This window comes from Zonotrichia leucophrys, chromosome 5, assembly GCF_028769735.1.
Source record: "Zonotrichia leucophrys gambelii isolate GWCS_2022_RI chromosome 5, RI_Zleu_2.0, whole genome shotgun sequence".
Taxonomy (NCBI): domain Eukaryota; kingdom Metazoa; phylum Chordata; class Aves; order Passeriformes; family Passerellidae; genus Zonotrichia; species Zonotrichia leucophrys.
In genome coordinates, this window is record NC_088175.1 from 48,631,562 (window position 1) to 48,658,407 (window position 26,846).

At 66.4% G+C, this 26,846-nt stretch overlaps 1 protein-coding gene across 6 annotated transcripts; it reads left to right on the top strand.

Annotated features, from left to right (window-relative positions):
• Nucleotides 1-211: 211 nt before the first annotated feature.
• Nucleotides 212-26,641, top strand: SYT7 (synaptotagmin 7). 6 transcript variants are annotated; one of them, XM_064715363.1, is made up of 13 exons: nucleotides 212-368; nucleotides 10,803-10,906; nucleotides 12,935-13,014; nucleotides 14,455-14,586; nucleotides 15,148-15,363; nucleotides 17,607-17,978; nucleotides 19,604-19,729; nucleotides 21,932-22,067; nucleotides 22,476-22,746; nucleotides 23,095-23,264; nucleotides 23,677-23,791; nucleotides 23,872-24,071; nucleotides 24,877-26,641. In XM_064715363.1, the coding sequence occupies exons 1-13, from the start codon at nucleotides 338-340 to the stop codon at nucleotides 24,979-24,981; spliced, it is 2,058 nt and encodes a 685-aa protein (XP_064571433.1). In that variant the 5' UTR covers nucleotides 212-337; the 3' UTR covers nucleotides 24,982-26,641. The 6 variants fall into 6 exon arrangements, with proteins under 6 accessions (XP_064571433.1, XP_064571434.1, XP_064571435.1 ...); XM_064715364.1 differs by lacking the exon at nucleotides 15,148-15,363; XM_064715365.1 differs by lacking the exons at nucleotides 17,607-17,978; nucleotides 19,604-19,729 and having other exon boundaries at nucleotides 213-368.
• The last annotated feature ends 205 nt before the right edge of the window (nucleotides 26,642-26,846 follow it).

The window sequence follows — 26,846 nt, forward strand, 5'->3', positions numbered from 1 at the left end:
CTCCTCCCTTCCCGGCGGCTGCAGTTTCCAATCCCGCCAGCAGCGAGCAGCAAGTGGATGCAGGATCGCGCCGCACACGCACCCGCACACACCCGCACACGCACCCGCACACGCACCCGCACACGCGCGCACCCCGCAGCAGCGGGCGGCCAGCACGGGCTCCGCGGGGCTCCCGGCCCCCCGCCGCCGCATGCGGGCCCCCGCCGCCCCGCCGCCGCCCCCCGCCCCGCCGCCCCCTCCCGCCGCCGCCTCCGCCGCCGTCTGATGAGCCGCGGCCCCGCTGCACCGGGCAGCCGCCGCCCCGCCGCCCCGCCGCGCCCCGCCGCCGCCCGCCACCATGTACCTGCACCCGGAGGCTGCCAGCGCAGGTGAGCCCCGCGCCGCCGGGGAGGGGGGGACCGACACACGCAGGACGCGGGGACACGCACCGGGGGTGGCCGACCGCTCGCCGCCCCCCCGGGGATCCGCCGTGGCCGCTGCCCGCTTCCCCCCGCGCCGCCCCGGGAGTTACGGTACTTTGGGGAGAAAGTCACCGCCGCCGCTGTCACCGCGCTGCGGAGCTGCCCGAGCCACCGGCACCCCCCGCCCGGCGACACCCCAACCCCCGCGGGCAGCATCCTGCTCCCCAGCCCCCCAAAAACGCGGGGCGAGCCCCAAATCCCGCCGGGCGCCGGCGCCCAGACAAACACCCAGCACATCCCCCCTCTCCTCACCCTGCGCAGCCGCTGGAGCCCCGCGTCCCCCCCGGGACACCCCAAGCCCCGGGGGCAGTATCCCGCTCCCCAGACCCCCAGCAAACCCCCGGAGCCCCGGGCGAGCCCCAAATCCCGCCATCCAGAGCAGCATCCAGCGCTCAGCACGCCCCTACTCCTCACCTGCCGCCTCCTCCGTCCTTCTGGGGGTCCCCGTGCCCTGTCCTGCCGCACCTCCGGAATGACACCGGGACACGCGGGGGTGGGCGGCTGGGGAAGGGGCTTCCTCCGCCGCGGATTTGCTGAGCTCATGCTGGGAAGGCAGCAGTCGGCCCCGCACCGGGGAATCTGGGACGCTGGCGGGGACGTTTTGGGGGTGCCCGAGCCCGGTGCGGAGACACAGCGATGCTGCCGCCGGAGCGATGCGGCTCGGCGGGGCCTGGCCGCCGTGTCCCGGGGCCCGGGGAGCGGGCAGAAGGACGGCGTGTCCTGCGGTGGCGTGGGGACGTGCCGGCGGGGACAGCGGGCGCCGCCGGGGAGAGCTGCAGGTGCCAGGCCTGCGGGATCGGGCGGGCTGGGGCGCGCCACGCGCTGTCACCCGCGGCAGGTGACGGCGTCACCGCTGCCCGGCAGCCGGAGGCTCCGGCCGAGCCGCCTTCGAGGGCAACTTCGCGCCTGCCCGCGGGCCGAGCGCTCCCCCCGGCAGCGGCTCCATCCCGGGGCACCGCGACCCCGCAGCGATGCCCGGAGAGCGGCACGGCACGGCTTGGCCCAAGGTCACCCGGGAGGGTGGGTGGCACAGGGGGGACGCCAGCCTGTCCCCGCCGGCAGCAGCCTGACAGGGCTGCCCGTCCCTCCCGGTGCCCGAGATTTGCTCCTGCCTCGTTCTCCCTCCAAACTTTGCACCTGCCCCCGGTTTGTCCCCCTTGTCCCTGCCGGATGTCCCCGTCGTTGGCCGGTGGGCCACTGACGGCTGCTTGTGCCATGGCCAGCTCTGCTTGGCAGGCTGGAGGCTCCCAGGACAGAGCTCGAGCTGCGGGATTTGGGGGAACAGAGCCCCTCTCCCCAATTCCCGAATCCCGTGCTCCCGGCTGCTGGGGCTCCCGTCACGTGGGAGTTTTCCCACGTCACCGGCGGCGGCTGTGCCGTGAGCCCGGAGCCGTGGGGTGCTGGGGGTGCTCACACCTGTGCAGGCGCCCTGCCACTGCCTGCTTCCCGGCGCCTTCCCACCTTTCCCGCATTTTCCAGACGTGCTGCTGACGGGGTGCCGGGTGGTGCCTGATGGAGGTTGAGGGGGTGCTGTCATCTCACACCCCCGCAGGATTTGGGAAGAGCCAGCCAAGCCACATCCCGGGGTGAAGCAGTGCCTGTTGTGCCCCCAAAACGCTGCCTGAGGTGGCACCGGCCTCGTCCTCCTGGTGCCCTGCTCCGTGTCACCGTGCGGGGACAGCGGCTGCGGCCCCCAGAGCTGGCTGCGTGTCATGGGGGGAGAAGATGCCGGGAAATTCGGGAAACTTTGCTGCCCAGGGAAAGAGGGATCTGGGGGGTAACGGGAGCCCGGAGGTGCTGCTGGGGAGGTTCTGGGGCTGGAGACGCCCGAGGGAGTCTGGTCTTGGCTGGCGAGGGGTGTTGGGAATTGGGATCAAGCTGAGGCGCTTCCCAAAGCTGGGGGCATTTTTGGGGGACTGCAGGGGGCTGTGCTGCTGGGGGACCCCCAAACCATGTGTCAGGAGAGCCGCGTCCAGGCGCCAGGCAGAGCTTGGGGCTGCCCGCAAAGGTGCCCTCTGTGCCACAGGGACAGTGTCCCTGTGCTTTGGGGACACCGAACAGTTCCCTTGGCCCTGCCAGCCTCTCCCCACCCCATCCCTGTCCCCCTGCTGGCCCCAGCTGTCCCCTCTTGGTGACATTCGCACCCCAGAGCTCCATCTCAGCAGCGAGCCCGTGCCGGGGGCCCTGCTCCCCACGTCCCCATCTTTCCCGGCTGGAAGCGTTCCGAGCCGAGCCGCGCGGCGGCTGGAGGTGGTGAATCAATAACCAGGCAGCAGCTGCCTGTTTTCCCCCCGCACCGCCTCGGAGCGGGCGATGGAGCCCCTGGAGCTGGGAGCAGCTCCGCGGGGATGGGAAGCAGAGGCGCGCTTCCAGAGGGGCCGGCACAGGGCGAGCAGCGGGGCGGGGGCGGCCGAGGGGCTGCGGGCGGCATGAGGGAGCGTGACACAGGGCGGGAAGGCAGACAAAGAGCGCAGGGATGGCAGCGCACGGGCCTGGCCGGGCACCTGCTGCAGCCGCGTCCCGCACGGAGCGGGAGCCCCCGACCCACCGGGCCCCCGTCCTTGCGCCTCTCCGAGTCCCCCTCCCAGCCAGCCCCTCCGCTCCAGCCCGAGGGACGCTCCCGCGGAGCCTCGGAGCATCCCCGCGGCCTCAGCCCGGCCCTTTGTCCCTCAAGCGGCTGCATCCCGCTTTCCCTGGCGGTGGGGGCTCCACGCGGATGCCGAGCCCCCCACGGTGGGCGTTCCTCGCTCCCACCAATTCCAGCCCTTCCAGCCTCCCCACGCCCGCGCTGGCGCGTCCCAGGACCCCCCTGAGCACAGCAAGGACCGGGATTGGGGGCTCCCCGCCGGGCGGGGGGTCTGGCAGGGAGGTCTCGCTGATCCCCCCCGACTCCGAGGAGCAGGAGCGGAGCCGGAGGCGGCTTTTCCAGCGCCTGATCTCGCGGCTTTTCCGCCTGCCGAGGAAGGAGGGGGGAGCGGGGAATGAAGACAGATGCAGATAATATCGCTGCCACCCCCCGGCCCCCGGGGGCTCAGCTACAATATCCATTATGGATGGATCCGGAGAGGGAGCGGCTCCCGGAGAGCCGCCGGAGCGCGGGCATGATGGGCAGAGCCCCAGCGTGGAGCAGGGGCCGGACCTCCCTGGCTGTGGCTGCCGGGGGGGCTGGGGGATGTCTGTGGGGCCGGGCTGGGCTGGGGGGCGGTGGGTTGGGATGCGCCGAGCGGAGCATTCTCATCCCTGCGGGTGCCAGCGCTGTGGCTGTGGCACGGGAGGCTCCGGGCCCCGCTGCCAGCCCCGGGTGCCCCCCCAGCGCCCCGTCCCCTCCTGGCGTCCCCGGGCCTGGCTGCAGGAGGGAGAGGGTCACCTTGGGGGGAGTTAATGAGCTTTGAAGGGAAGCGGTCGCGCCGGCGGGGACGGAGCCGGCGCGGCGGCGGAGGGACAGCGCAGCGCAGCAGCCCCGCTCCCGGCCCTGCGAGGGGGGCACGGCCCGCGGGAGGCAGCCCGGGGGGCTCCGGGTGTCCAGGGAAGGCGGGGTGATCGGCTCTCCCCCTGCGGATGGGGCTGTGGGACACCGGTGGCTGCGGGGGGCCATGGGTCCTGTCCCCGCTCCACCAAGGATGGCCATCCCTGCTGCCCCATGGATGACCCTGCCTGGGTGTCCCTGCAGGATGCAGCCCCGGGATCAGGCGCTCCTGGAGGATTTCCACCGCGCCCACCTAGCCCGGGCACCTTCTCACATCTGAGTCCCCAGTCCTCCCTCTGGGGCCTTCCTCGGCCCTTCATTCCCCTCCTCTGCCTCCTCCCTCCGAGCTGCGTTTCTCCATCTTTCCATGTGTTCCCCTCCAAGCCTCCTCTTCCTCTCCCAGCAGCACCAGCCCCCTGCTCTGAGGGCTGACCCTGAGCATCCCCCATCCCTGAACTCCCTACGGGAATCCTGTGCCCACGGCGGCCTTGCTGTCACAGACCGTGGGTCCCGGGTGACGGGACCGGGGGGCGCTGCCAGGGGGAATCGAGGAGCTGGGGAGGCCAGCGGGGGCTCCTGGAGCCGGGATGGGCTGCGAGGAGCCTGCCCGCCCTTGTTCCCTGGGAGCCGCTGGCTCCGTGCCCTCCCTCTCTCCTGCTGTCACCCGAAGGGCTCGGCAATGATGGAGAGCCCCGGGGCGAGAGGCTAAGTGGCGACGGCGCGGGAGCTGGCAGTGCCACTCGGGATGAGAGCCCAGCGCGCTCCTCCAGCGCCAGGAGAGGATCCTGCGCCAAGGGAAGGGGGGCTGGGGTCACTCCGGGCTGGGGAGCGATGCCCGAGGGCTCGTTTGGGAGCAGGGATGACGTGGAGAACCAGCGGGGCCAGGGGATCAGCGGCGTCCTCTCGGGAGCTGGGGCTGGGATGGGGCTGGAGATGGGAATGCAGATGGGGATGAGGATGGGGATGGAGAAGGGGATGGGGATGGATGCAAACCGCGGGATCAGAGGGGGCTCCAGGGTTCTGGGTGCTCCTCAGGAAGAGAGGCTCGGTGGGCACCACGAGGCAGAGAAACCACACGGCTCTCCGGAAATCCTCGGCCAAAAATAGCCCGGCACCAGGGAAGGAGCGCCTTCCCTTGCCAAATTCTCCCTCCGTGCCCAGCTCCTGCTAGCTGTGGTCGCAGAGCAGGGACGAGTGGCATCAGGGCTGGAGGGGACACAGCAGGGACTCATCCATGCATGGCAGCTGGCGGGGACAGGGGATGGCTGGGAGCATCTGGGCAGAACTGGGCAGTGTTTTGGGTCGGCGTTCAGCTGCCCCAGCCCCCCGTGGCGGGGCCGGTGTCGGTGGGCTCTGCCCCCCGAAGCCCCCCAGGACCGGCGGCTCGGAGTGGGAGAGGCAGAGCCGGCCGGATTGACAGCTCCGGGGGACGGACAGATGGCTGGATGGAGAGGCAGATGTGTACGAGGGATGGACGGACGGATGGATGGATGGAGAGATTGATGGATGTGTTGGAGAGGAGGACGCACGGATAGACAGACAGACAGATGGGGAGCAGACGCCCGTTCCCGCCCAGAGCACGCCTGGGGCGCTGAGCTGCGGCACCGCTCCTGTACCCCGAGGCTCATCCCGGGATCCTGCCGGGCAGCAGGATGACCGTGGGGCTCTCCATGATCCCTCACATCTCCAGAGCCGCCGGGAGCCCGTGGGCAGGTGGCACCGCCGGGCCCAGCTGGCCCAGCCCTCCCGCTCCTCCCCGTGACGCGCCAAGCCTGGCTCGCAACATTCCCAAAATGCCCACCGGGCTGTTACCAGGCATGGCAGCACAGCCTCGTCCCCCTCCGTGCCCATCCCTTCTCCTGTCCCTGTGCCAAGGGCTCGGATCCCGCGTTCCTGCTGCTCCCGCGGGGGTCCGGGCCGGCTCCCCCCGCACCGCGCCCGGGATCCTGCACAGGAGCCAGAGCTGCAAATTCACAGCTTTTCAGCTGCATCCTAAAAATAAGAGGTTTGGGAAATATCAAGCAAATGAGTGGGAGGATGAGCAGAGGAGGAATTAATGGCCTGGCGCCAGGCAGGCAGCATCTGGGGAGCCCCGTGGTGACAACGCGGCCACCTCGCTCGGTGCCGTGCGGCCCTGCAGCACGAGGGGCCGCTCCGACGCCGCGTTCCTGCCCTGTCCCTTCCCATCCCGGAGCTCCTCCCCGGCACCACCGTCCTCATCCTCCGCGGCACCACCATCCATCCCCATCCAGCTCGGCGTCACATCCCGCTCCGGCTCCGCAGCTCGCCACGACCACGATGGCTGTGGAATGTTGGGGAGGGGGCGGGGGGACGCGCTGCTCGCTTGGCACCTTCTCCCGCTGCCCTTTTCCCGGGAATGCACGCGTTTCCGCTGCCGGTTTGGCGGCTTGGCACGTGGAGCCGTTTCTGCGTGTGGAGCTGCGGATGTCGGCTTTGATCACGGCTTCCAGGGAGCTCAGCGGGAGCCTGGCCTGGGGGGGCTCCCCACGGCTTTGATTTTCCCCCCAGGGTGCTTGGCATCCATGGATCTCGCCGCTGGAACAGGGTGAGTGGGAGGATGCTCCAGGGCTGCAATACTGAGCAGCAGCCAGGGATTGTCCACAAAAGCTGGGAATTTGAGGGTCTGGATCCAAAAATGTGGCCCTGAGAGCCTGGACAGGGCCATCCTCACTGGGACACCTGCAGAGAGGTCGGTTCCAGCCGTGGTGCCACAGGTGTGAGGCTTGTTCCAAAGCCTCTGCTCATCCAAAGCCTCTGGCACCCCGTGGAGATTCCAGCCTCTCCATCCTGTGCAGGAGTCATTGTTTGGGAGATCTGGAACCATCCCTGGATGTCTCTTGCAGGGGCTTTGCCTTCCCAGCCTTGCTCCAGGACCGTGGGCTTTGGCTGGATGTGATGGGGCTGAATCCTAGGATAGGCACAGGGAAACAGGGAATAGGGGGGAATGGATGGAGCTGCCCATGAGCCTGATGGGCCCCAGCAATGCCGGTCCTGGAGCTGAGCGTGCACAGGGCCACCAGCACCACAAGGCCACCACGGTGTCCAAGGCTGCTGGGGTGCACAGGGACACCGGGATGCACAGGGACACCAGGATGCACAGGGACACCAAGATGCACGGAGACACTGGGATGTGCAGGGACACTTGGATGCACGTCTCTACCAAGATGCACAGGATCACCAGGATGCCCAGGACTACCAGGATGTTCAGGGATCACTGGGATGCCCAGGGCCACCAGGATGGACAGGGATGCTGGGATGTGTGGGATCACTGGGATGCCAACGGCCACCAAGGTGCACAGGGACACCAAGATGCCCATGGCCACCAGGATGCACAGGGATGCTGGGGTATGCAGGATCACTGGGATGCCCAAGGCCACCAAGATGCACAGGATCACCAGGATGCCCAGGAATACCAGGATGCTCAGGGCCACCAGGATGCTCAGGGACACCAGGTTGCCCATGGCCACCAGGACACACAGGGATGTTGGGATGTGCAGGATCACTGGGATGCCCAAGGCCACCAAGATGCCCAAGATCACCAGGATGCCTAGGACTACCAGGATGCTCAGGGACACTGGGATGCCCAGGGCCACCAGGATGTTGGGATGCTGGGATGTGTGGGATCACTGGGATGCTCAGGGCCATCAAGATGCACAGAGACACCAGGATGCACAGGATCACCAGGATGTGCAGGGATGCTGGGATGTGTGGGATCACTGGGATGCACAATTCTACCAAGAAATACAGGATCACTGAGATACCCAGGGATGCTGGGATGTACAGGATTACTGGAATACCCAAGGCCACCAGGATGCACAGGGACACCGGGATGCACAGGGATGCTGGGATGTGCAGGTTCATTGGGATGCCTAAGGCCACCAAGATGCACAGGATCACCAGATGTCCAGGGCAATCAAGATGCCCAGGGCTACCAGGTTGCACAGGGATACTGAGATGTGTGGGATCACTGGGATGCTCAGGGCCACCAGGATGCACAGGATCACCAGGATGCACAGGATCACCAGGATGCCCAGGGACGCCAGGATGCACAAGGCCACCAAGATGCACAGGATCACCAGGATGCACAGGGACACCAGGATGCCCAGGGACACTTCTGGGTGCCCCTGGAATGGGCTGTGCCATGGCTCCCACACCCACCATTCCCGCACACGCCAGAGCTGAGCCGTGTGTGGGATCTGTCAGTGCTGGCAGCTCTTCCCAGCCCCGGGTGCATCTCACCCGCCGCTGGAAGGGCTAATCCCTCTTGGATCTCCGCACCTCTCCTTGTGCCGGGGTCGGGTTTGAAGTGTTCCCTCGCATCCATAAAGGCCAGAGCTCGCTCGTGCTCTGGAGGCAGCTAATCCCGAGGAGGCAGGAGCGGCGGATAAAAGAGGATAGGCACGTGACCGCATCCCTGTCTCCCAAACATTTCCCATCTCCCACTCCGGAGTGGGCACTGAGGAGGGTGCAGGGGCTCCCTGCTTGTCCTGGATCTGCCATGGAGACCCTTCCCCCGAATCCAAAACTCTCTCCCCTGGCACAGGGACTCTCCCCTGACATGAGGACCCTCTGCCCGCATCCAGAGCCCTCTCCCCCGGGAACAGGGACCCTCCTCCCTGGCCCACGCAGCACAAATCCCACTCTGGAGAGCTGCAGCGCTAAGGAGGCAGGTAATCCCCTCGTCAATACCGGCCTGGAAAAGTGGAATTATATCCCGTCAAGTGGCATTGAATCCTGATGAAAGAGCCGCAGGGATGTTCCACCCCCTTCCATCCCAGCCTCCGCAGCATCCCCTGCTCTGCCAGCACGTGGGACGGGACTGGGACCTCGATCCCTGCGAGGAGCGACGCGTGCTCTCCGCCTCCTGCCCCCCCCTCGGGATGAGGCAGGACCAGCGAAGTCCCGCCGGGATTTGGGACACCACGGCCGCAGGGATCCCATGGCCATGAACCTCCAAGTCCCTCCCAGCCGTCTCCGTGCTCCCGCCTGGATGCGCGCTGGCAGCCGCGGAGATTTATGGAGAGCGGCAGGGAAGGAGGGCCGGGGCGGCGTAAACAAGCGGCGCGTTTCCACCTTGTCCCCGCTCCCGGGGCTGTGTCCCGGCGCCACGCAGCTCCCCGTGTCCTCCCCTGGATCCCCCCGGCCTGGGGCATCCCGTGCTGCGCATCCCGCCCGGCACAGGGACCCCGCACCGCGCCCCGGGCTGGGGACGCGCCAGGAGCTCCGAGCCGCTCCGAGTCTTTAATTAATGGAGCGCTAATTGCCTGGAAAACGAGTCATTGAAGTCATGCTGAGGGCGGCGCAGCCTGGGGGCCGGAATGGCTCCCCCCACCGTGGGGATCCCGCCGGGAAGGGCCGGACCCACCCCTGCAGCCCCCCAGGCTGGATCCCGCCGGGGAATCCATCGGGATCGCGGGGTGACGCCAGGTTCGGGGGGTGGTGGCGCCTTGGCACGGGGAGTTTGGCCCCGGGAACCGGAGCTCGCTGATGTCCCTCCCCAGACACCGCGGTGCCTCCGCAGCGCCCACCCTTCCCTCGCCTTCTCCTTTGATTCCCTCTCTCCACATTAATTTGAGGATGAACCGGACCCCGCGGGCACCGAAGGATCTGTGGGAGCTCCGGGCTGAGCCCGAGGGGTCACGGCGCTCCCAGGCTGGAGCAGGGAGCACCAGGCGGCGGGGCAAGGAGAGCTGATCCCAATTCCCAGCCCGCCCAGTACGGCCCGGCGCAGATTGAACTGGACGGGGTCGCAGGCGAGGAGGGGCGCCCGGAGCTCTCCGGCCGTGCCCGCTGCTTCCCATTCCCCCGGCAGCTTATCCAGCCGGGGTTTATAAATGTTGGAAATTAAGGGCTGGTCCCAAATTCCCTCCTAGGCAACAGTTGCTATGTGAGTTTTATACACAGGCTCCTCGTGATCCGGGAGCGACGGAGGAGCTGCCTTTGGATGGAGAGAGCGCGGGTGCTGCAGGGGGGACCTGTCCCCAAAGCCACCCCCACCGCGTGCGCGAGGAATTGTCACCAATGTCCCCTTCACGGCCACCGCCCCCTTTCCTGGTGGGATTCCAGCGGGGATGTGGGAGCTGCGGGCGCCTCGGCACGTGCCGGGGGCGATTCTCAAGCCCCGATCCCCCCTCCCGGTCCACTCTGACTCACCCCGGCCTCGGAGCCGCCGGGAATTTGCGTTACAATAACAAGGTCTGCGGGCGAATTAATTATTAACGTTTATTGTTTAATATTTATACTGCAGCACCGCTGCTCCCGGCGCTGCTCCGGCCCCGCCGCCAGCTGCGGCTCCCGCCACGGACAATCCCGTCCCGGCGGGCACGGCGGAAGGCGGAGCATCCACAGGGATGCTGTGCCGGGGGTCCTGCCCCGAGACAAAGCTGAGCCGGTCTGGGGTCCCACCGGATCCCTCCGAGCCGCCTCGGTCCGTATTCCACCCCACAGTGGTCATTCTGCATGCTGGGAGATGGATGAAGTTGTTGGGTCCTTCCCACGTTTTTGGGCTCCCCGATGTTGTCCCCAAGGCCAGGCTGGGAGGAGTGGGCCTGCACTTCCATTTGGGATGAATTCCGTGTGGGATTGGCCCACAGAGCAGCGGCCGCGGCCTTTGCGGGCGCTCCCAGGGCGCCAGTGGGGATTGAAGCTCCAAGCTGAGCTCCCGGGAAGGGCTCAGGGCGCATTCCCACCAGGACACACTCGTCAGAAGCCAAAGGGATGGCCACCGTGACGGGACACAGCAGAATGAGTTGGATCCCGTTGGATCACATTCCCTGTGCTTTCCCTCCCTGCGCCCCGGCAGGGACACCCCAGGATTCGGCTCTGACCCCCCGTTTGTGCTCTGCTCCCCGCAGGGACCCCCTCCCGCGACGTGCTCCTGGTCTCAGCCATCATCACCGTCAGCCTTAGCGTCACCATCGTCCTCTGCGGGATCTGCCAGTGGTGCCAGCGGAAAATGGTGAGTGTGTCCGCCCTCCCTGCCGGCATCCCGGGCGCCCCCCGGGCCAGGGGGCGATTCCCTCTTCCAGGGCAGCGGCAGCCAAGCGGAGGCAGCTCCCCGGAGCCGCCGGCTGCAGCTTTTATTTGGGCTTTTCCGGATGCGCTAATGAAATGTTTGGGCGAAACTGTTTGTGTGGCACAAAGGGAAGTTTCCAAATATATGGATATATATTGGTGACGAGCCGGAACGAGCTGGCCCCTGTCCTGCTGGGCACGCTCCTGCCTGGAAAAGCCCCGTGGGAAGGCGGCCAGCCCTTGCCTGGCAGCGCCGGGCGCCGTGAGCCATCCGTGCCACCCGCTGAGCATCCCTCATCCCTCCCCGACCGCCGCCGGGGCCTGGGACAGCGCTCCCGCCCTCCCGCGTCCTTCCTCCTCCTCCTCCTCCTCCTCCTCTCCCGGGAGCAGGACGTGCTCGGCCACGTTTCCTTCGCCATCGGAATCGAATCTGGGTCAAGTGCCGCGATGGCAGCGGCGCTTCCCGCCCGGGAGATGCCCACCCCCAGCCGTGGGAAGGCAGCAGTCCCTTGGGAATGGCAGAGGGGCTCCGCAGGGCGGCGGGTGGGAAGGGCCCTTCAGGTGCCACGCAGGGGATGGGGAGAGAAAGGAAAAAGCACTGGAAAGCAGGAGGCTGGCGCTGGCAGAGGAACAAAGGAGTGTGAATTGGCCGGGAAGGCGCATCCCGAGCGGCCCTCGGGAGCGCCCGGAGCTGGAGCGGGATGCGGGAATGACGGCCAAGCCCGGCCGGCTCCACGCCTGCCCACGCGGCCACCGCGGCCGTGTCCCCAGGAGCCCCGAGCCGCCGCAGCTGGGGACACGGATGAGCGCAGGATTGGGGGATGATTCCCTCTGGGATGGCCTGAGAGCATCCAGCGAGGTCAGGCACGGGTGTGCCTCGCGGCGGGATCAGCCCAGGGGCATCCAAGGAGGGCCAGGTGTGTTCCCCTGCAGCTCCTGGCAGCATCAGCTCTCGGACATCCAAGGAGATCCAACAGCTCCTGGCAGGATTAGCCAATGTGAATCCAAGGAGGGCCAGGTGTGTTTCCCTGCAGCTCCCAGCAGCATCAGCCCTTGGGCATCCAAGGAGATCCAACACCCCTGCAGCTCCTGGCAGGATTAGCCCTTGGGAATCCAAGGAGGTCCAGGTGTTCCCCAGCAGCTCCCAGCAGGATTTGGACATCCAAGTTCAAACATCCCTGCAACTCCCAGCAGGATTAGATTAGTCCATGGACATCCAGGGAGGTCCAGGTGTTTCCCTGCAGCTCCTGGCAGGATTAGCCCTTGGCTGTCCAAGGACACCGTGCTGAGGGTCCAGGTGTCCCAGCAAGCCAAGGAGATGGCTCCATGTGGATATGAAGAAGCTGGGAAGAGGGAGAAAAGGGAAACATTCCCGTTCCATGGGCAAGCAGGGCCAGGCCTGTCTCCTGAGGTCCAGGACAGTGGGAAGCAATGGCTGGTTCTCCACCCCATCCTGCTCCAGCAGCTGTTCCCATCCCACCTCATCCACCTGGCACTGCATGGAGCATCCTCGCTCCCAATTGTTGGATAATTGGCATTAATTGGCTCCCGCCCACCCTGGCTCAGAGCAGCGCTCGGAACCTGCCGGAGTGCCCTGATTACCAGCCCCAGTTTGGAGCCAGTTCCAGCTTCATTATCCTATGGCAGCACTTCCCTGGCGCTGGGAAAGGTGAACTCAATTAATTCAGGCCCAATTAGGCCTAAAATTATCCACTCCTTCCCAGTGAGGCCCTGGAATGGGATGCTGGTGGCTGTGGCCATGCTGTCCTTGGGGTGAGGCAGGGCACGATCCCCCAGGGACCAAGGGATGGAGCCTTTGGGAATTTTGCTGCCTGGATAGCTGGGATGGAGCCTGGAGACCATAGGGGAAAGGGCAAAATCCAGATCTCTAGGTGGTGGCAGCTCCCATCTTCCACTGGGATATTCCAGGGGTCCTCTGTGACCCCCTGACCCCCTCTCCTCTTTTCCACAGGGAAAGCGTTACAAGACTTCCCTGGAGACTGTGGGAACTCCGGATTCCAGCCGAGGCCGCAGCGAGAAGAAAACCATCAAGTAGGTGCCAGGAATGGGGGGGGAGAGGAAGGACAGAGGTGGCCATCCCTTCTCCCAGTGGGAGAGGGGCTCCCTCCAGGGGAGACTGGGAGAGCTGGTGGGTGTCTCCAGCATTCCCGTGTGTCCCACTGAGCCGTGGAGTCACGGGAACGTCGGCGTGGGTGTCCCCAGGGACATTCCAGGCCTGGGTGTGGATTCTGAGCTCTGCCCGGCGGGGCTGGAGCAGCTCTGCATTCCCTGGGCATTCCATGGAGAAAGGAGAGCCCAGCTGGGGCATCCCATGGCACTGGATGGGGAGTGAGGTGGAGGTTGGAAGCTGAGGGTGTTCTCCTGGGCATCCCAGATCCAGCACTGCCTCTCCACACGCTCCGCAGGCCTCCAGGGAGGAGGGAGCTGGACCACCAGGAGGGGAAAAGCTCCTGCCTAGAATAAGCCAATGGAAAACTTCCTCCCATGGCTGGCCTGGGTGTTATCAGGGTGCAGGGGCACCTGGATGGCTGCTCCCAGCCAACCAGGATGAGCTGGGAATGGAGGGGAAGGCGCATTCCATCCCATGTCATGGCATGGGCAGCTTTCCCAAACTCCAGCACATTCCATACAGCTGGGATCCACCCGGAGCTGCAGGTGGGCACTGGGGGCTTTTCCAGCCTCCCAGCACCAGCAAGGAGCTGCTGGGGGCCCCAGCCCCTGGAACACAGCTCCAGTGGCTTCCCAGAGCCAGGAGGTCCAGGTTCTGTGCTGGCAGCAGGCTGATTCCATGGGAAGGGATCCACAAGAGAAAGAATCTGCAAGGGGAGGGATCCCCAAGGGAAGGGATCCACAAGGGAAGGGATCCACAAGGGAAAGGATCCACAAGGGAAAGGATCCAGAAGAATCTGGAAGGAAAGGGATCTGGAAGAGAAGGGATCCCCAAGGGAAGGGATCCACAAGGGAAGGGACACATAAGGATCTGGAAGGAAAGGGATCCGCAAGAGAAGGGATCCGCAAGAGAAGGGATCCACAAGGGTCCCCAGCACGCAGCACTGTCAGGGCTAACCGAGCTCTTCCAGGAGGCGGCTGCTGAGCAGGCGAGGACACACAGACACGGGTGCCGAGGGCGCACGGACACACATCTGGGAATGCCGTGCAGGCACCGCGCTCGCCGACGCCTCCGTCACCCCCCACATCCTTCTCTCCCTCCCAGCCGGTGGAGCCGCCCGCTCCTGTCTCTCCACAGCTCTTTTCCCTCCTTCCATCCTTCCTTCCATCCTTCCTTCTGTCCGTGCCCGTGTGTGTGTGTGTGTGCGTGTGTTGGTGTCCGAGGGGTGGGCTCCCCGTCTCTCTCCGCAGGATCCTGGCGCTCCGGGGGCGGAGGGCTGCTTTTCCTTCTCTCTCGCAGGAATTCAGCTTCTCTCTCTTGTATTTCCCTTTTCTTTCTCCCCCGGAACCCGGCCGCTGTAGCGATCTAGACAGAGACTTTTGGAATAACAATGACAACACAGTGCAGCAGAAATGGAGCTCCTACCCTCCCAAGGAGTTTATCCTAAACATTTCTCCTTACGCTCCGTACGGTGATCCGCGCCTTTCCCTCAAGTGAGTCTCTCCTTACCGAGTTTGCTCCGTGTAGTGAGTATATGGGCAGCACCCACTCGCCTTCCTCCTCCTCCTCTTCCTCCCCCTTTCCCTCCTTCTTCTCCTCCTCCTCTCGCTCCCGGGCTCCCCGCACGCCACCCCATGGGCCGTCCCATGGAGACGAGCAACCCCTCCTTCCCGCATTCCCGGGGCCGGCCGGGATCTCCCTCCAGGACGGGGTTGCGCGTTGGGGGCACCCCCTCGGTGCGGGGACGGGTCCCCCCGGGGCTGGGCTGCCGGCGAGCGGGACCCTCCCCCCGACCCTCTCCCTCCTCCGCCCTTTCTCTTGGATGTTTTGCCGAGGCCCCCTGCGCATCCCGCGGCCAGGATCCTCCCCCTTTTTTATTTGCAGTGCTGATGTCTCTCTTTCTCTCTCTGTCTGTCTGTCCGTCTCTTGTCCGTCTGCCCCCTCCGGCTCTGTCGCCCTCCCCTCATTCCCCGACGGCTCCCCACGTCCATCCGTGTGTCCGTCCGGCTCCTTTCGTGTCTGTCTGGGGGGGTCCGGCCGCCGGCCCGGCCCAGTGGCTCTCTGTTATCAGGGGCCAAACTGACCGCGTCGGCCGCCGCCGGGCTGTCCGGGGACCGCGACGGCCGGCCCGGGGACAAGCAGCGGCTCGGCGAGGATGGAATGAGGAGCAGCGTGTCCGCCCACAGCGAGCCCGGAGCTGGAAAGGCGGCACGGGGCCGCTGGCACACGGTGCAGAGCCACTTGGCCGCAGGGAAGCTCAGCCTGTCCAAGTGAGTGAGCACGGCACGGTCCGGCACGGCACGGCCAGGACCGGCGGGCCCGGGGCCCGCTCCCCGCTGCGGATGCGCTTGGATGGGGGACACCGACGGGTCCCCGGGGCCGCCAAAGGGTCCCCAGGACCACCGTGCCGAGGGAGAGGAGGTGTTTCCCGCTCTCCCAGCGGTGTTTGGCTCAGGGGCAGCCGGGCAGGAGCGGCACCTTTGGGCGCTGTCCCCAGCGCTGAGGGTGGCCCTGCCCAATCCCGGTGGGAAGCGGCTCAGCATTCCCAGCTCGGCTCCTCAGGGCAGGCAGCGCCACCTCGGTGGTATCCCAAAGGCAGGAGGTGCTGTCCCGTGCTCCCATCCCTCAGGGACAATCAGGGACAGTGTGTGGCATCTTCCCCCCTCCGTGCGCTCCCTTGGCCCCCGGCACAGCCACCGGACCCGGCGACGGCACCGCCACCTGATGCCGAGAAAAGTTGGGGAAAGTCCGGAACTTTAGGGATTTAGGGAAAATCGGAGCTCTGCCGGGCTCTGCGGGGCTCCAGGCCGGGGTGGGGGTCTCAGTGAGACCCTTCACTGCTGGCAGCGCCGCACCTCTGATGGAGGGTGCCGGCTGTGGCTCCGTCCGGCGTTCCCAGTCCCTGCTCCGCTTCTCCGCGCTGGGCTGCGGCAGCCGGGGGGTCCCGGGCGCTCGGGGACAGCTCGGTGACACTGCCCGTTCGGCGGGAGGCTGCTGCGCTCCAGTGGGGCGCTGGGAAGCAGGAGGGAAGGAAAGGCGAGGAAAAGCGGGAGCGGCGCGGCCTCCAGCAGTCCCCGCGCTGGGAACCCGGACAGACGGACGGGACGGAGCAAGGAGGCAGGGACAGGGTTAAGGGGACGTGGCGGAGCGCCCTGTTCTCCAGCATCCCCCTGGCGCAGCTCCGCCGGGGTCGGGGTGCCCGGGGCTCCGTGCCGAGGGTCGGGCGATGCCGGTGCCAGGGGATCCGTGCGGGCACGGGCACGGGCACGGGCACGGGCACGGGCACGGGCACGGGCAGGGCGCGGCGCCGCCTGGCACGGCGCTGGAGGAACTCGCGCCTCCAGCTGGCGCGGGGCCGACAGGAGCCAGATTTAGTTTCCTGTGACTGAGAGGTTGTAAATTGAACTAATTTAGGATTCGATAGGAAAACGAAAGGAGGTCGGCGGCAGTGCGGAGGGGGGGCGGCAGCGTCCGGGCAGTGCCTTTGGCCCCGACCGCGGGGCTCCGTCCATCCCAGCTCTCCGCTCCCCTCCACTCTCCTTTCCCTCCTCTCTCTCTTTCTCCCACCTTTCGCTCTTTCTTCACCTCCTTTTTTTTTGTTTTTTTTGGAGCTGTCTATCCCTCCCCGCTCCTCCTCTGTCCCCGCTGCTGGCACTGCACGATGGCACCGCTTCGGGACGGGGACAGGGTCGGGGGCTGCCGCTCCAGGCCACCCCTCGGTGCCGGGCAGTGGTCCCGGGAGGTCTTTCCTCCCCTGATCTCGTGGCCTCGAGCTCCCCGGGCTGCCGTGGGCGATCCGGCGCGGCTGCATGGGCTGTGCCACGCATGTGCTGCATGGCCAGCGCCGCTTCCTTGGGGCATCCCCTGCTCTCTGCGCTCCGCCGCCCGCACGAAGCCCGTGCGCCCAGGGCTCTGTGCCCCACCAGAGCTGCGTCCGTAGCCCCCAACCCCATGATCTCCCGCCCCGGTTGGAGCCTGGCTTGGCCCTGGGTTCGCCTCGCTGCAATGTCACCACCCCGGGGGTTCGGCGATGCGGGACTCGCCCTTCCCGCAGCGCCCAGCACGGAGGGGCAGGGCCGCCGAGCCCCCGCGGCGCTGGGCTGGGCTGGGCTGGGCTGGGAGGGACCGGGGCGCTGGGATGGGCTGGCTGGCAGCACGTGAGCGGGCGCCACGGGATTTGCCTCCCCGCAGCAGCCTCATTATCCCGCAGAGCAGGTCGGCCGGCGTGCTGGGCAGGCGCTGGCGGAGCGGCGGCCGCGGGAGCGGGTGGGCATCCGGCCCTGGCGAGCCCCCCGGGAGGCAGGATGGTGGCGGCCCGAGCCCCCCGCGCCGCCGGCAGGGCCGAGCCGCGGGCGAGAGGCGGAGGATCCGGGCGCTGCCCCCGCTGGCTCCCGCCGGAGCGCTCCCTGCGCTGGGGCATCTTCTCTCTAACTCTCTTCTTTTCCTTCCTCCAATTTTGCCCCTTCACCTTCTTCTCCTTTCTCTCCTCTCCTCTACCCTTCCTCTCCCTAAGTTTCGAGGACTCCACCCTGTCCACAGCCACTACCCTTGAGTATATCCCCACCTCAGCAGGCGATCCCAAATTCCAGAGGCCCCGCACGCTCGTGCGCCAGCAAAGTCTGCAGCAGCCCCTGAGCCAGCACCAGCGCGCCAACCACAGCCAGCCCACCACCAGCCAGAGCCTGGGCCACCTGCAGGCCCACAGCGGCTCCCCCGCCTCCGCTGCCAGCTCCCGGGGCTCCCGCGGCGGCGGCCCGGCGCGCCAGGGCACGGCCGCCGGCTCCAAGACACGGATGGCCGGGGGCAGGAGCCGCTCCAACCCCGGCAGCTGGGACCACGTGGTGGGGCAAATCCGCAACCGCGGCTTGGACATGAAGTCCTTCCTGTAAGTGTGCGCTCGCCATCACTGCCCTCTGCGTTCTCCTCTCCGCCCCCGTCCATTCCTCTCTCCATCCCTTCCCCTTCCTCTGCTCTCTCTGCTCCATCACTCTCCATCACCGCTCTGTCCTTCTGCTCTTTTGCTCTCTCCATCCCTCTCCGTTGCTCTTGCTCTCTCCATTCCCTCTCCATCTCTCTCTCCTCTACTCCTTCCTTCTGCTCATCCCTCTCTCCTGTGCTCCTCTACTTGCCCTGGCGCGGCCGCTCATCGTTCACCCCCTTGGGGACACGCTGCCCCTGGCCTTTGGGAAGGTCCATGTCCCCCGTGAGCAGGGAAGGGCTCCTCAGTGTGTTTTGCCACGTCCCTGCCATCCCCTTCCATCCCCAGGGATGGCCACAGCGAAGTCCCCAGGGAGTGACGTTGTCCCCAGTTGTCACTGTGCGGGTGGCAGAGTCTCCCGTGCCGGGTGACCGTGATTGGGCCCCGATGTCATTCCCAGCCAGAGGAGCTGTGGGATCTCTAATCCTCCTTAACCCCATGTCCTCCATCGGCGCTGGATTTCCAGCATCAAACCCCGGGCACTAATCCGAGTCCCGTGTTGTCACCCTGTCTCGGCACATGACATTGTTGTCCCTCCTCTGCAGAGCTGGGCCCCCCGGCTCCATCTTCCCTTGGATTCTCCAGCTCCTCCCCGGCCGCTGTTTGCCCCCGGCACCCTGGAAAAAGGGATGCTGAGGTCCCAGCTTTGCTTCCTGCAGGCTGGTGGCACTTGGAGGGGATGCAGGACTGACCCTGCTGTCCATGAGCTGACACTTCCTGCACCAGGATTAGATGAGAGACACAAATTTGGGTGCCCATCCCACCCTGTCCCGCTCTGGTGAGCGGATTGAACCTTCCTCCAGGCACCCTGGGGTGCGCTGCCCACCATCCCCTCTCCGCTCTCCCAGGTTCCTCCCAGCTCCATTTCCCGGCTTCCCGGTGTGGAGCTGCGGCTCTCCAGCCATCCCGAGGGTCACGTTCTCCCTGTTTACCCAGCGCCCGTGCTGGTTCCAGCCTGACTTGGCGGAGAGGGAGCAGCAGCCGCAGAGCCCAGACGTGCCGAGTCAGCGCCGCTTCCCAGCGGAGGAGCCGCTGTCATTCCCCACCGCCTCTCTCCCCATCCATCGATTTTTCTTTCGCTCTTTCACCCCGCTCACCCTCCCCGGCGCCGCGGCGTAAATGCAGTGACAGACCCGGCGAGGTCAAAGAGCCTGGCCACGGCACCGCCAATCCCTTCCTCCATGGAATGATGCTGGCACCTCACTCCTGTCACGCTCTCCCTCATTCCCAGCCCCTCCAGGCACCTTTCCCCCCCTTTCATCAGGATTTTGGCACCCTCCCTGCTCGGACCGGTGGAGGAGAGGGACAGCGCGGGTATCCACGCCTGCCGGGCTCCCTGGAGCCTTTCTCCCCACAGCCCTGTGCGCCCATCCCGGCACCGCCACCCCGCAGGAGCCGGCGGGGAGAGCCGGGGTCCCCTGGCCGCCGGGGGTCCGCGGGGCGCCGCCGGCTCCTGCCGGTTCCCTGCCTGACGCTGTGTTCTCCTCTCTCTTTCTCTCTCTCTCCCGCTGCCGGCGGGGCCGCCCGGGCAGGGAAGGCCGGATGGTGGTGCTATCCCTGGTTCTGGGACTCTCAGAGCAAGATGACTTTGCCAATATTCCCGACCTGCAACCCGCTGGGACGCAGCCGAACCAGGCGAACGCTCAGGGGGACAAGAGGTATGAGCGAGGACGAGGCCAGTCCCGCAGGAGGAGGAGACGAGGGCCTCACCCAGGGTGGAGGAGGAGGAGGAGGAGGAGGCTGGCCTCGTGGAGCGCGAAGGTTGGAGCGGCACAGGGTGGCCCAGCGGGCACCGGGACGTCTGAGCTCTCCCCGGCACCGGCACCCGCGGTTCTGCCTCTGGAGCAGCGGCACCGAGAGGACCCCCATCCCTTCCTCCTCCCTCCTCCCTCCTCCCTCCCCTCCTGCCCTTCCCGGCCCTGGCTGCATGCGGGGAGGGGGGTGGGGGACACGCTCAGGGACAGGGGGGCACGGGGGGTGCCCCCCGAGCGATGCCGCATGGGCTGAGCCGCGTTCCATCCCGACACGCTGCTGCCGCCTCCATCCCGGCGGGATGGGCAGCTCCCCGGGGACCCGGGGACGCCGCTGAGGTGGCAGGGGGGGCACAGCGAGCGCCACGGGCCGGCAGGATGCCGTACCCCCGTTCTGCTCCGGCACGGCACAGCCCTCGCCTCCGGCTGCTCCCGCATTCCCGGCGCGCCGCAGGCTCGGCAGCGCATCCAGCCCCGGCACCGGCGCCCGGCCGCGGCCACGGCGCTGGCTGGCAGAGGCAGAGGGTCCGTGCGCCGCCGGGAGCGGGTGCTCATCCCCTCCGGAGCGGGGAGGAGGTGTGAAGCCGGCGGGCGCTGCCTCCCCGTGTGCTCGGCGTGCGGATGAACTGGCACCGTTCTCGCCCGCCGGCTATTTTTACCCTGCTCCGCTTGGTTTCGCTCCATCTTTTAGCACTTCCCTCCCCGGCGTCGCGCTGCGCAGCCGGTCCCCGCCGGGAGCACCGGCAGCCCGTGCCGAGGGGACCGGGACGGGGGACACGGCGGGTGGGTGGCTGTGCCGCAAGACCCCGCTCCTGCTCCCCGCTTGCCGCAGCTCCCTGCTCCCAAACCCCATCCCAGCACATGCATGGCACTCCCCGCCTCCATCCCTCCCGCTCCTCGTTCCCTGGACTCCGCAGGATCAGCCGGCGGAGGGGACGCGCTCCGGCAGCCTCGGCTCTCTCCCGCCCCCCGACGCTGCCGACCACCCGCTCTTCTTCCTCAAAACATCTCCTCCATCCCTGTTTCGCAGCTTCTTCCTTCCAGCCTGTCCCCGGCGGCTCCAGCCTCGGCGTGTCTCCTGTCCCGGCGACTCCGTCTGTCCGTCCACCCGCCCCTCTCCTCTCTCCCATTCCCTCCCGGCAGGCCGGCGCTGGACGACGCTGCTCCTCCTTTCTTTTGCTCTCTCCCGCTCTCTCTCCCGCTATCCGTGACCTCCGCCGGCATTCCCGGCTCTACCGGCGCCTCCTCGCTCAGCGGCCGCGCCGCCGGCTCCTCCACCTTCATTTTCCCTGGTTTTAACCTGATTTTGCCTCCCCAGCTGCCTCGGCCTCTCCGGTCTTTCCTGGGTGCCATCCCGTGTGTGCGTGTGGGTGTCCCCATCGCCCCCCCTCCATGTCCCCTCCCCGTGTGTGTCTGCGTGTGCTTGGCGTGGTGGCGCGTGTCCGTGGCATGTTGTGGCTTCCCGTGTGTCCCTGCGCCTCTCGGTCCGTCTGGTGGTTTGTCACCGTGTCCCAGCTCGGACAGGAGCCGTGGCGGGGGGAGTGGGAGCATCCCGGGCTGCCTGTCCCCTCCGCCACGCGCCTGTGTCCCGTTGTCCCCGTGCCTCGTGGCAGCGTGGCCTCGGCGCATTCCCGCCTGTCTCCATCGCTGCTCTGTCCGTCTGCCTCCCGCCGCTCCCGGCTGCCCACCCTGCCCGGCGCTGTGCCCGGGAGCCACCGAGAGTGGGGACAGCCAGGACAGTGATCCCAGGGCTGTGAAGCGGGACAGGGGCAGGGAGCCCACGTGGAGCACCCGTGGGTGCCTGGCACCCACCGGGACAGGAGGGTGTTGGTGTGTGAGGAACAGCCAGAGCCGTGGGTGCTGTGGGGACCGCGCTATCCCTGCCATCGCCGTGGGACGTGGCCAGGGGGACCTGCTGCCGTGCCCCAGAGGTGCCAGGCCACCAGCTGGCTCTGGGACAGGGCCGGGACCCTGGCGGGCTGCAGCGGCAGCGTGTCCCGGCAGCGTCCGTCGCTGGCTCAGTGTCCGCTGCAGAGGGCGCCTGGGAAGCCCCTCGCTGTCTCGCCCCCGGCTCCCGGCCCCTCTCCTCCAAGGCCTCTCTTCCCGCAGGTTGCCGGCCGCTGGGAAGGCTGGGAACGCGGCACCGGCACCGGGGCAGCCGCCGCACGATGAGTCCGACCGCAAGACGGAGCCGCACTCCTCCGTCTCCGACCTGGTCAATTCCCTGACCAGCGAGATGCTCATGGTGGGTGGGATGCGCTGGGTTTGGGGGGCTCCACGCTCGCTGTCCAACCCTCCCGGCTCCTCCCCGCGCCATCCGCCAGCGCTCCGGCACGTCCCCGCCCGCTGTGCCAAGTCTCCGTCGGCCGAGCCGGCGCTGCGCGGACGTGTCCCCCGGGCTGGCACGGGGGAGCGAGCGGTGCTGGACACGTGAGGGATGCGCTGTCAGGAGGAATTTGGCTAATTGGAGCTCCCGTTCCGCGGGACGAGTGGCGCCGAGCCAGGAGCCGTCGGAAGCGGTGGGGGCAGCGGGAAGCCGGGCAGAGGCTGATGCCCCCTGACAGCTGGCGGGGCTGGGGTCTGGGGGACGGGGCTCGGGTCCCCGCCTGTCCCCGGCGCTGCGCTCACCCCCTCCTCTGCCTCCCTCCCGCAGCTCTCCCCGGGCTCCGAGGATGACGAGGGCCACGAGGGCGTCAGCCGGGAGAACCTGGGCCGCATCCAGTTCAGCGTCGGCTACAACTTCCAGGAGTCCACCCTGACCGTGAAGATCATGAAGGCGCAGGAGCTGCCGGCCAAGGACTTCAGCGGCACCAGCGACCCCTTCGTCAAGATCTACCTGCTCCCCGACAAGAAGCACAAGCTGGAGACCAAGGTCAAGAGGAAGAACCTCAACCCGCACTGGAACGAGACCTTCCTCTTCGAAGGTATGAATTGGGATGGGCTGGAGGGGATCAGGGTGGGAGCGGAGCCTCCTGGGGTTCAGCTCAGCTCAAGCCACCGGAGTGGTGGCTGGTGGGGATGCGATGGGTTGGCCAAGCCACTGAGGCCAGGCTGGATGTGCATCCCATAAAGGGGATGTAGGGGAAGGTTTGGAAGGCTCCGTGCCCCCATGGGTGGGTGCAGATGTGGGAATTAATGTGGCAGCAGCTCCTTGTGCCATGGGCTGCTCCCCAGCCTCTGCCTGGTGCCAAGGTCTTGCCACCAGCACAGGAAGGGTGGAGCAGTGCTGGAACTGCTCCTCATCTCCTTTGGCTTTTCCACCTGTGCCACAGGGTTCCCCTATGAGAAGGTGGTGCAGCGGGTGCTGTACCTCCAGGTCCTGGACTACGACCGCTTCAGCCGCAATGATCCCATTGGAGAGGTGTCCATCCCGCTCAACAAGGTGGACCTGACCCAGATGCAGACCTTCTGGAAGGACCTGAAGCCCTGCAGTGATGGCAGTGTAAGGCCCTGGACCCCCTCATCCCCCTGGGGAGGGGAGGTGACTCCCTGCCCCTGCAGTGTCCCAGGAGGAACATCCCCCATCCCAACAGGGATATTTTCTCCTTCAACATCTGATGGAGATTTTTCTCTTCCCAAATTTTATATTAACTAGCCCAAAGTCTCATTTTGGGTCAAATCAAACTGTTTCAGGTAGACCTAAAATGAAAGTTTTTTCCTTCTCCTGCCTCCAACAAGACCAGAAAATGTCCCACTGGGGGCGGCCCCATTTCCTCCTGTCCTGCCCTGATTTTCTGTGCCTTCCCAAACCCCAGCCTTGGGTTGTTCTCGTGGGAGTCCCATGCCAGCACCCAGCTCCCACAGAGGAGCTCTGGGGGGCGTGGGTGTCCTCAGGGAACACGTGTGTCCTGCAGGGAAGCCGTGGGGAGCTGCTGCTGTCACTGTGCTACAATCCCTCAGCCAATTCCATCGTGGTGAACATCATCAAGGCAAGGAACCTCAAAGCCATGGACATCGGGGGCACCTCAGGTACGGCACGGGCTGGCCCCGATCCCGGGCAGCATTCCCTGGCTCCCATCGGGGGCTGAGAGCGGCTCCTCTCCCGCCAGATCCCTACGTGAAGGTGTGGCTGATGTACAAGGACAAGCGGGTGGAGAAGAAGAAGACGGTGGTGATGAAGAGGTGCCTGAACCCCGTCTTCAACGAGTCCTTCGCCTTCGACATCCCCACGGAGCGGCTGCGCGAGACCACCATCGTCATCACCGTCATGGACAAGGACAGGCTGAGCCGCAATGACGTCATCGGCAAGGTGGGTGACACGCCCGAGGGACACCCAGGTGGGAATTGGGGACAGCCAGGCCCGGGGCTGCCAGCGCCTGGTGCCACCTCCAGTGTGGAGCGTGGTGTGAACCCCTCGTGCTGGGTGTCACAACCACAGACGGCTGGAGCTCTCCCAGAAAGGCAGGGATGGAGGGATGGAGCACGGGGCTGGATCCCACCCCCTGGGATTACTCCCGGGGATGGGAGCGGTGGAATTATCCATGAAATCACCCAGCTCATCGTTAGCACAACGATGACAAATGAATGCTATAATCCCCATCCGTGATCCCCAAACGCCGCACTGGGGTCGGGACAACTCAGCAGTGGGGATAAATCCATTAAATAAATCCCTGGATCAGCGCTGCGGGCTGCCGAGCAGGAGAGGAGGTGATGTCCTCAGTGTGGGCACATCCAAGAGCCTGATTCCAGGGATGGACAGGCAGTGGCCACGATATCCCACTCTCCGTTAAAACCCCGCCGTGGCCTGAGGCTCGCTAATCACTTTTGATCGCGTAATTAGCAGCGAGCTCGGCTCCATCCCGGCTCTCCGCGCTGATCCGCGGAGCGGTGGCACCGGCTCCCCGAGGTGGCAGCAGCAGCAGCAGCAGCGAGAGCTGGCACACGCGCTTTTCCGCGGTGCCATATGGAAAACTGAGGGATAAAAATAGCGCGGCCCCGTGCCGAGCCCGGAAAAGCGGGGCTGGAGCAGTTTGGGGGTGAAGGCGTCAGCGCCGGGCCGCGGGATGGGTGGGGATGGAGAGGCCGCGGTGGCTCCAGGGATGCGTTTCCCGCAGATTTACCTGTCCTGGAAGAGCGGTCCCGGCGAGGTGAAGCACTGGAAGGACATGATCGCCCGCCCGCGGCAGGCGGTGGCACAGTGGCACCAGCTGAAGGCCTGAGCGCCCCCGCTCCGGGGGCTCGGGGTCCCCCTTGCCAGCCCCCGGCCCCTTCCCGCGGCGCTCCCGGCCCGGGACCGGCGGGACAGCGGCCTGGCTGGCGGGAACCCCGCGGGAGGACGGGGACGGAGCCCCCCGAGCCCCGGGTTCGCCTCTCCCTGGGGCGCGGGGCTGCGGAGCCGCCCCCAGCCCCGGCCGAGGAGGTGCCAGAAGCGATGTCCCCCCATCCCTATTCCCACCACCGGGCAGGACTTCTGCGAGTGCTTCCAGCCCCGCTCCCGGAGCCCCTCGGCCCCTCCCCGGCCTCGCCCCCCGCCCCATTTCAGGGGGTCAGGCTGCGGGTGCAAGAGGGACCCTCCTCCCTCCCCTTTCAGCTCCATGACACCTCTCGGAGCCGCCAGCGGAGCCACGGAGCCCCCCTGCCCCAGCTCGTCCCCCCGCGCCCCCACACCGAGGGGAGGGGACAGCCCCTTTTCCTGGGATCGGAAGCCATGACACAGTTCCTTATCCAAAGCGGGCTCCTTCGTGCACTGCCTTCAGCCGGGTTCGATGCTTTACCTCCGTCTCGGGTTTCGGCGGGAGCGGCGGGTCCCCAAGCCGCCCTGGGGACCCCTGTCCTGCCCTCCCGCCCAGCCCGGGCTGGAAGGGGCCCCTCGGGGGAATGCAGAGCTCCACAGGGTCCCCTTCCAGCCGGGCTGATCCGGGCGCCGGGGCTGCCCCGGGAGCTCCGTGCCCACCCCTGGGGATAAAGGGTGGAGCGAACGCTGTTGTCCCCATCGAGGGCAGGTGACATTCCCCGGGCTGGTGGCATTCCTTGGGACAGCCAGCCTGGCAGGATCAGTGCCAGCAGCAGCATCCCCGCGGAGCCCTGGGATGCACACGCCAGACCCCTTCCCACTCCTCTCCCTGGGACCCCCAAAAACAGGGACAGACCCACCTGGGAGCCCCACAGCGGTGACAAGGGGGTCGGTGGTGGCTCTCCGTGGCAGACACCAGATCATCCTCAGTCTTCCTGCTCCCCCCGTGGCAACCTTGGCTCCCAGCAGCTCCCACAGCCCCAATTTAGACGATTTTGGACAATCTGGAGAGAAGTCATAATACTGCTATTACAGTAATAACAACGCTTTTAGGGACATTTGTATTTTTGTCATATTCTCTCTTTTTTTAACATAAAAGAAGAGACTTACATGCCTGGGGAAGAGGTGGCAGGGCCAGGGCTGTGCCAAGCCGGGTGCCCCCCACGGCCCCTCGGGCACCCCGCTTTTCCAGGCTGGATTCCTCGTCCGCGGTCGGGCTCCCCGGGGGTTTGTGTGTTCATTTTTAACTCTAGAGCTCGTAGCCGTGATCTTGTTCAGGTTCTCTCTTCTTCATGTGACGGTAACATCCAACTGGTGTGTAAAATAAAGAAAAACAGGACAAAAAACAAAAAAAAAAAAGATTAAAAAAAATGAAAAAAAAAAGATAAAAAATCAATAAAGAGCCCGGCCCCGCCCGGCCTGGCTGAGGAGCGGCTGGAGTGGGGGGTGCCCGGCTGGCGATGCCAAGGATGGGGCGCACGGGTCGGGGCGCCTCCTTTGAAGAATCCTATTTTTGGGGAGTGGGGCCCCTCGTTTTCTGGAGGCAGCCCCTGCTCTCAGTAATAAAGGACAGTCAGTAACTGCCAGCGTGAGTCATCTGTGGGATGGGAGGAATGCAGGGGGTGGATCCTGGGGTGGGAATGGGGGTACCACACATGGGTGAGCACCACAGCTGAGTTGGGGGCACTGAGCATCCCCCCCCAGCATTATCCTTCCCAGCCCTGAGCATTCCCACAGTATTATCCCACCCATCACCGAGTATCCCCTCAAAACTCTGCGATCCTGCTAGGA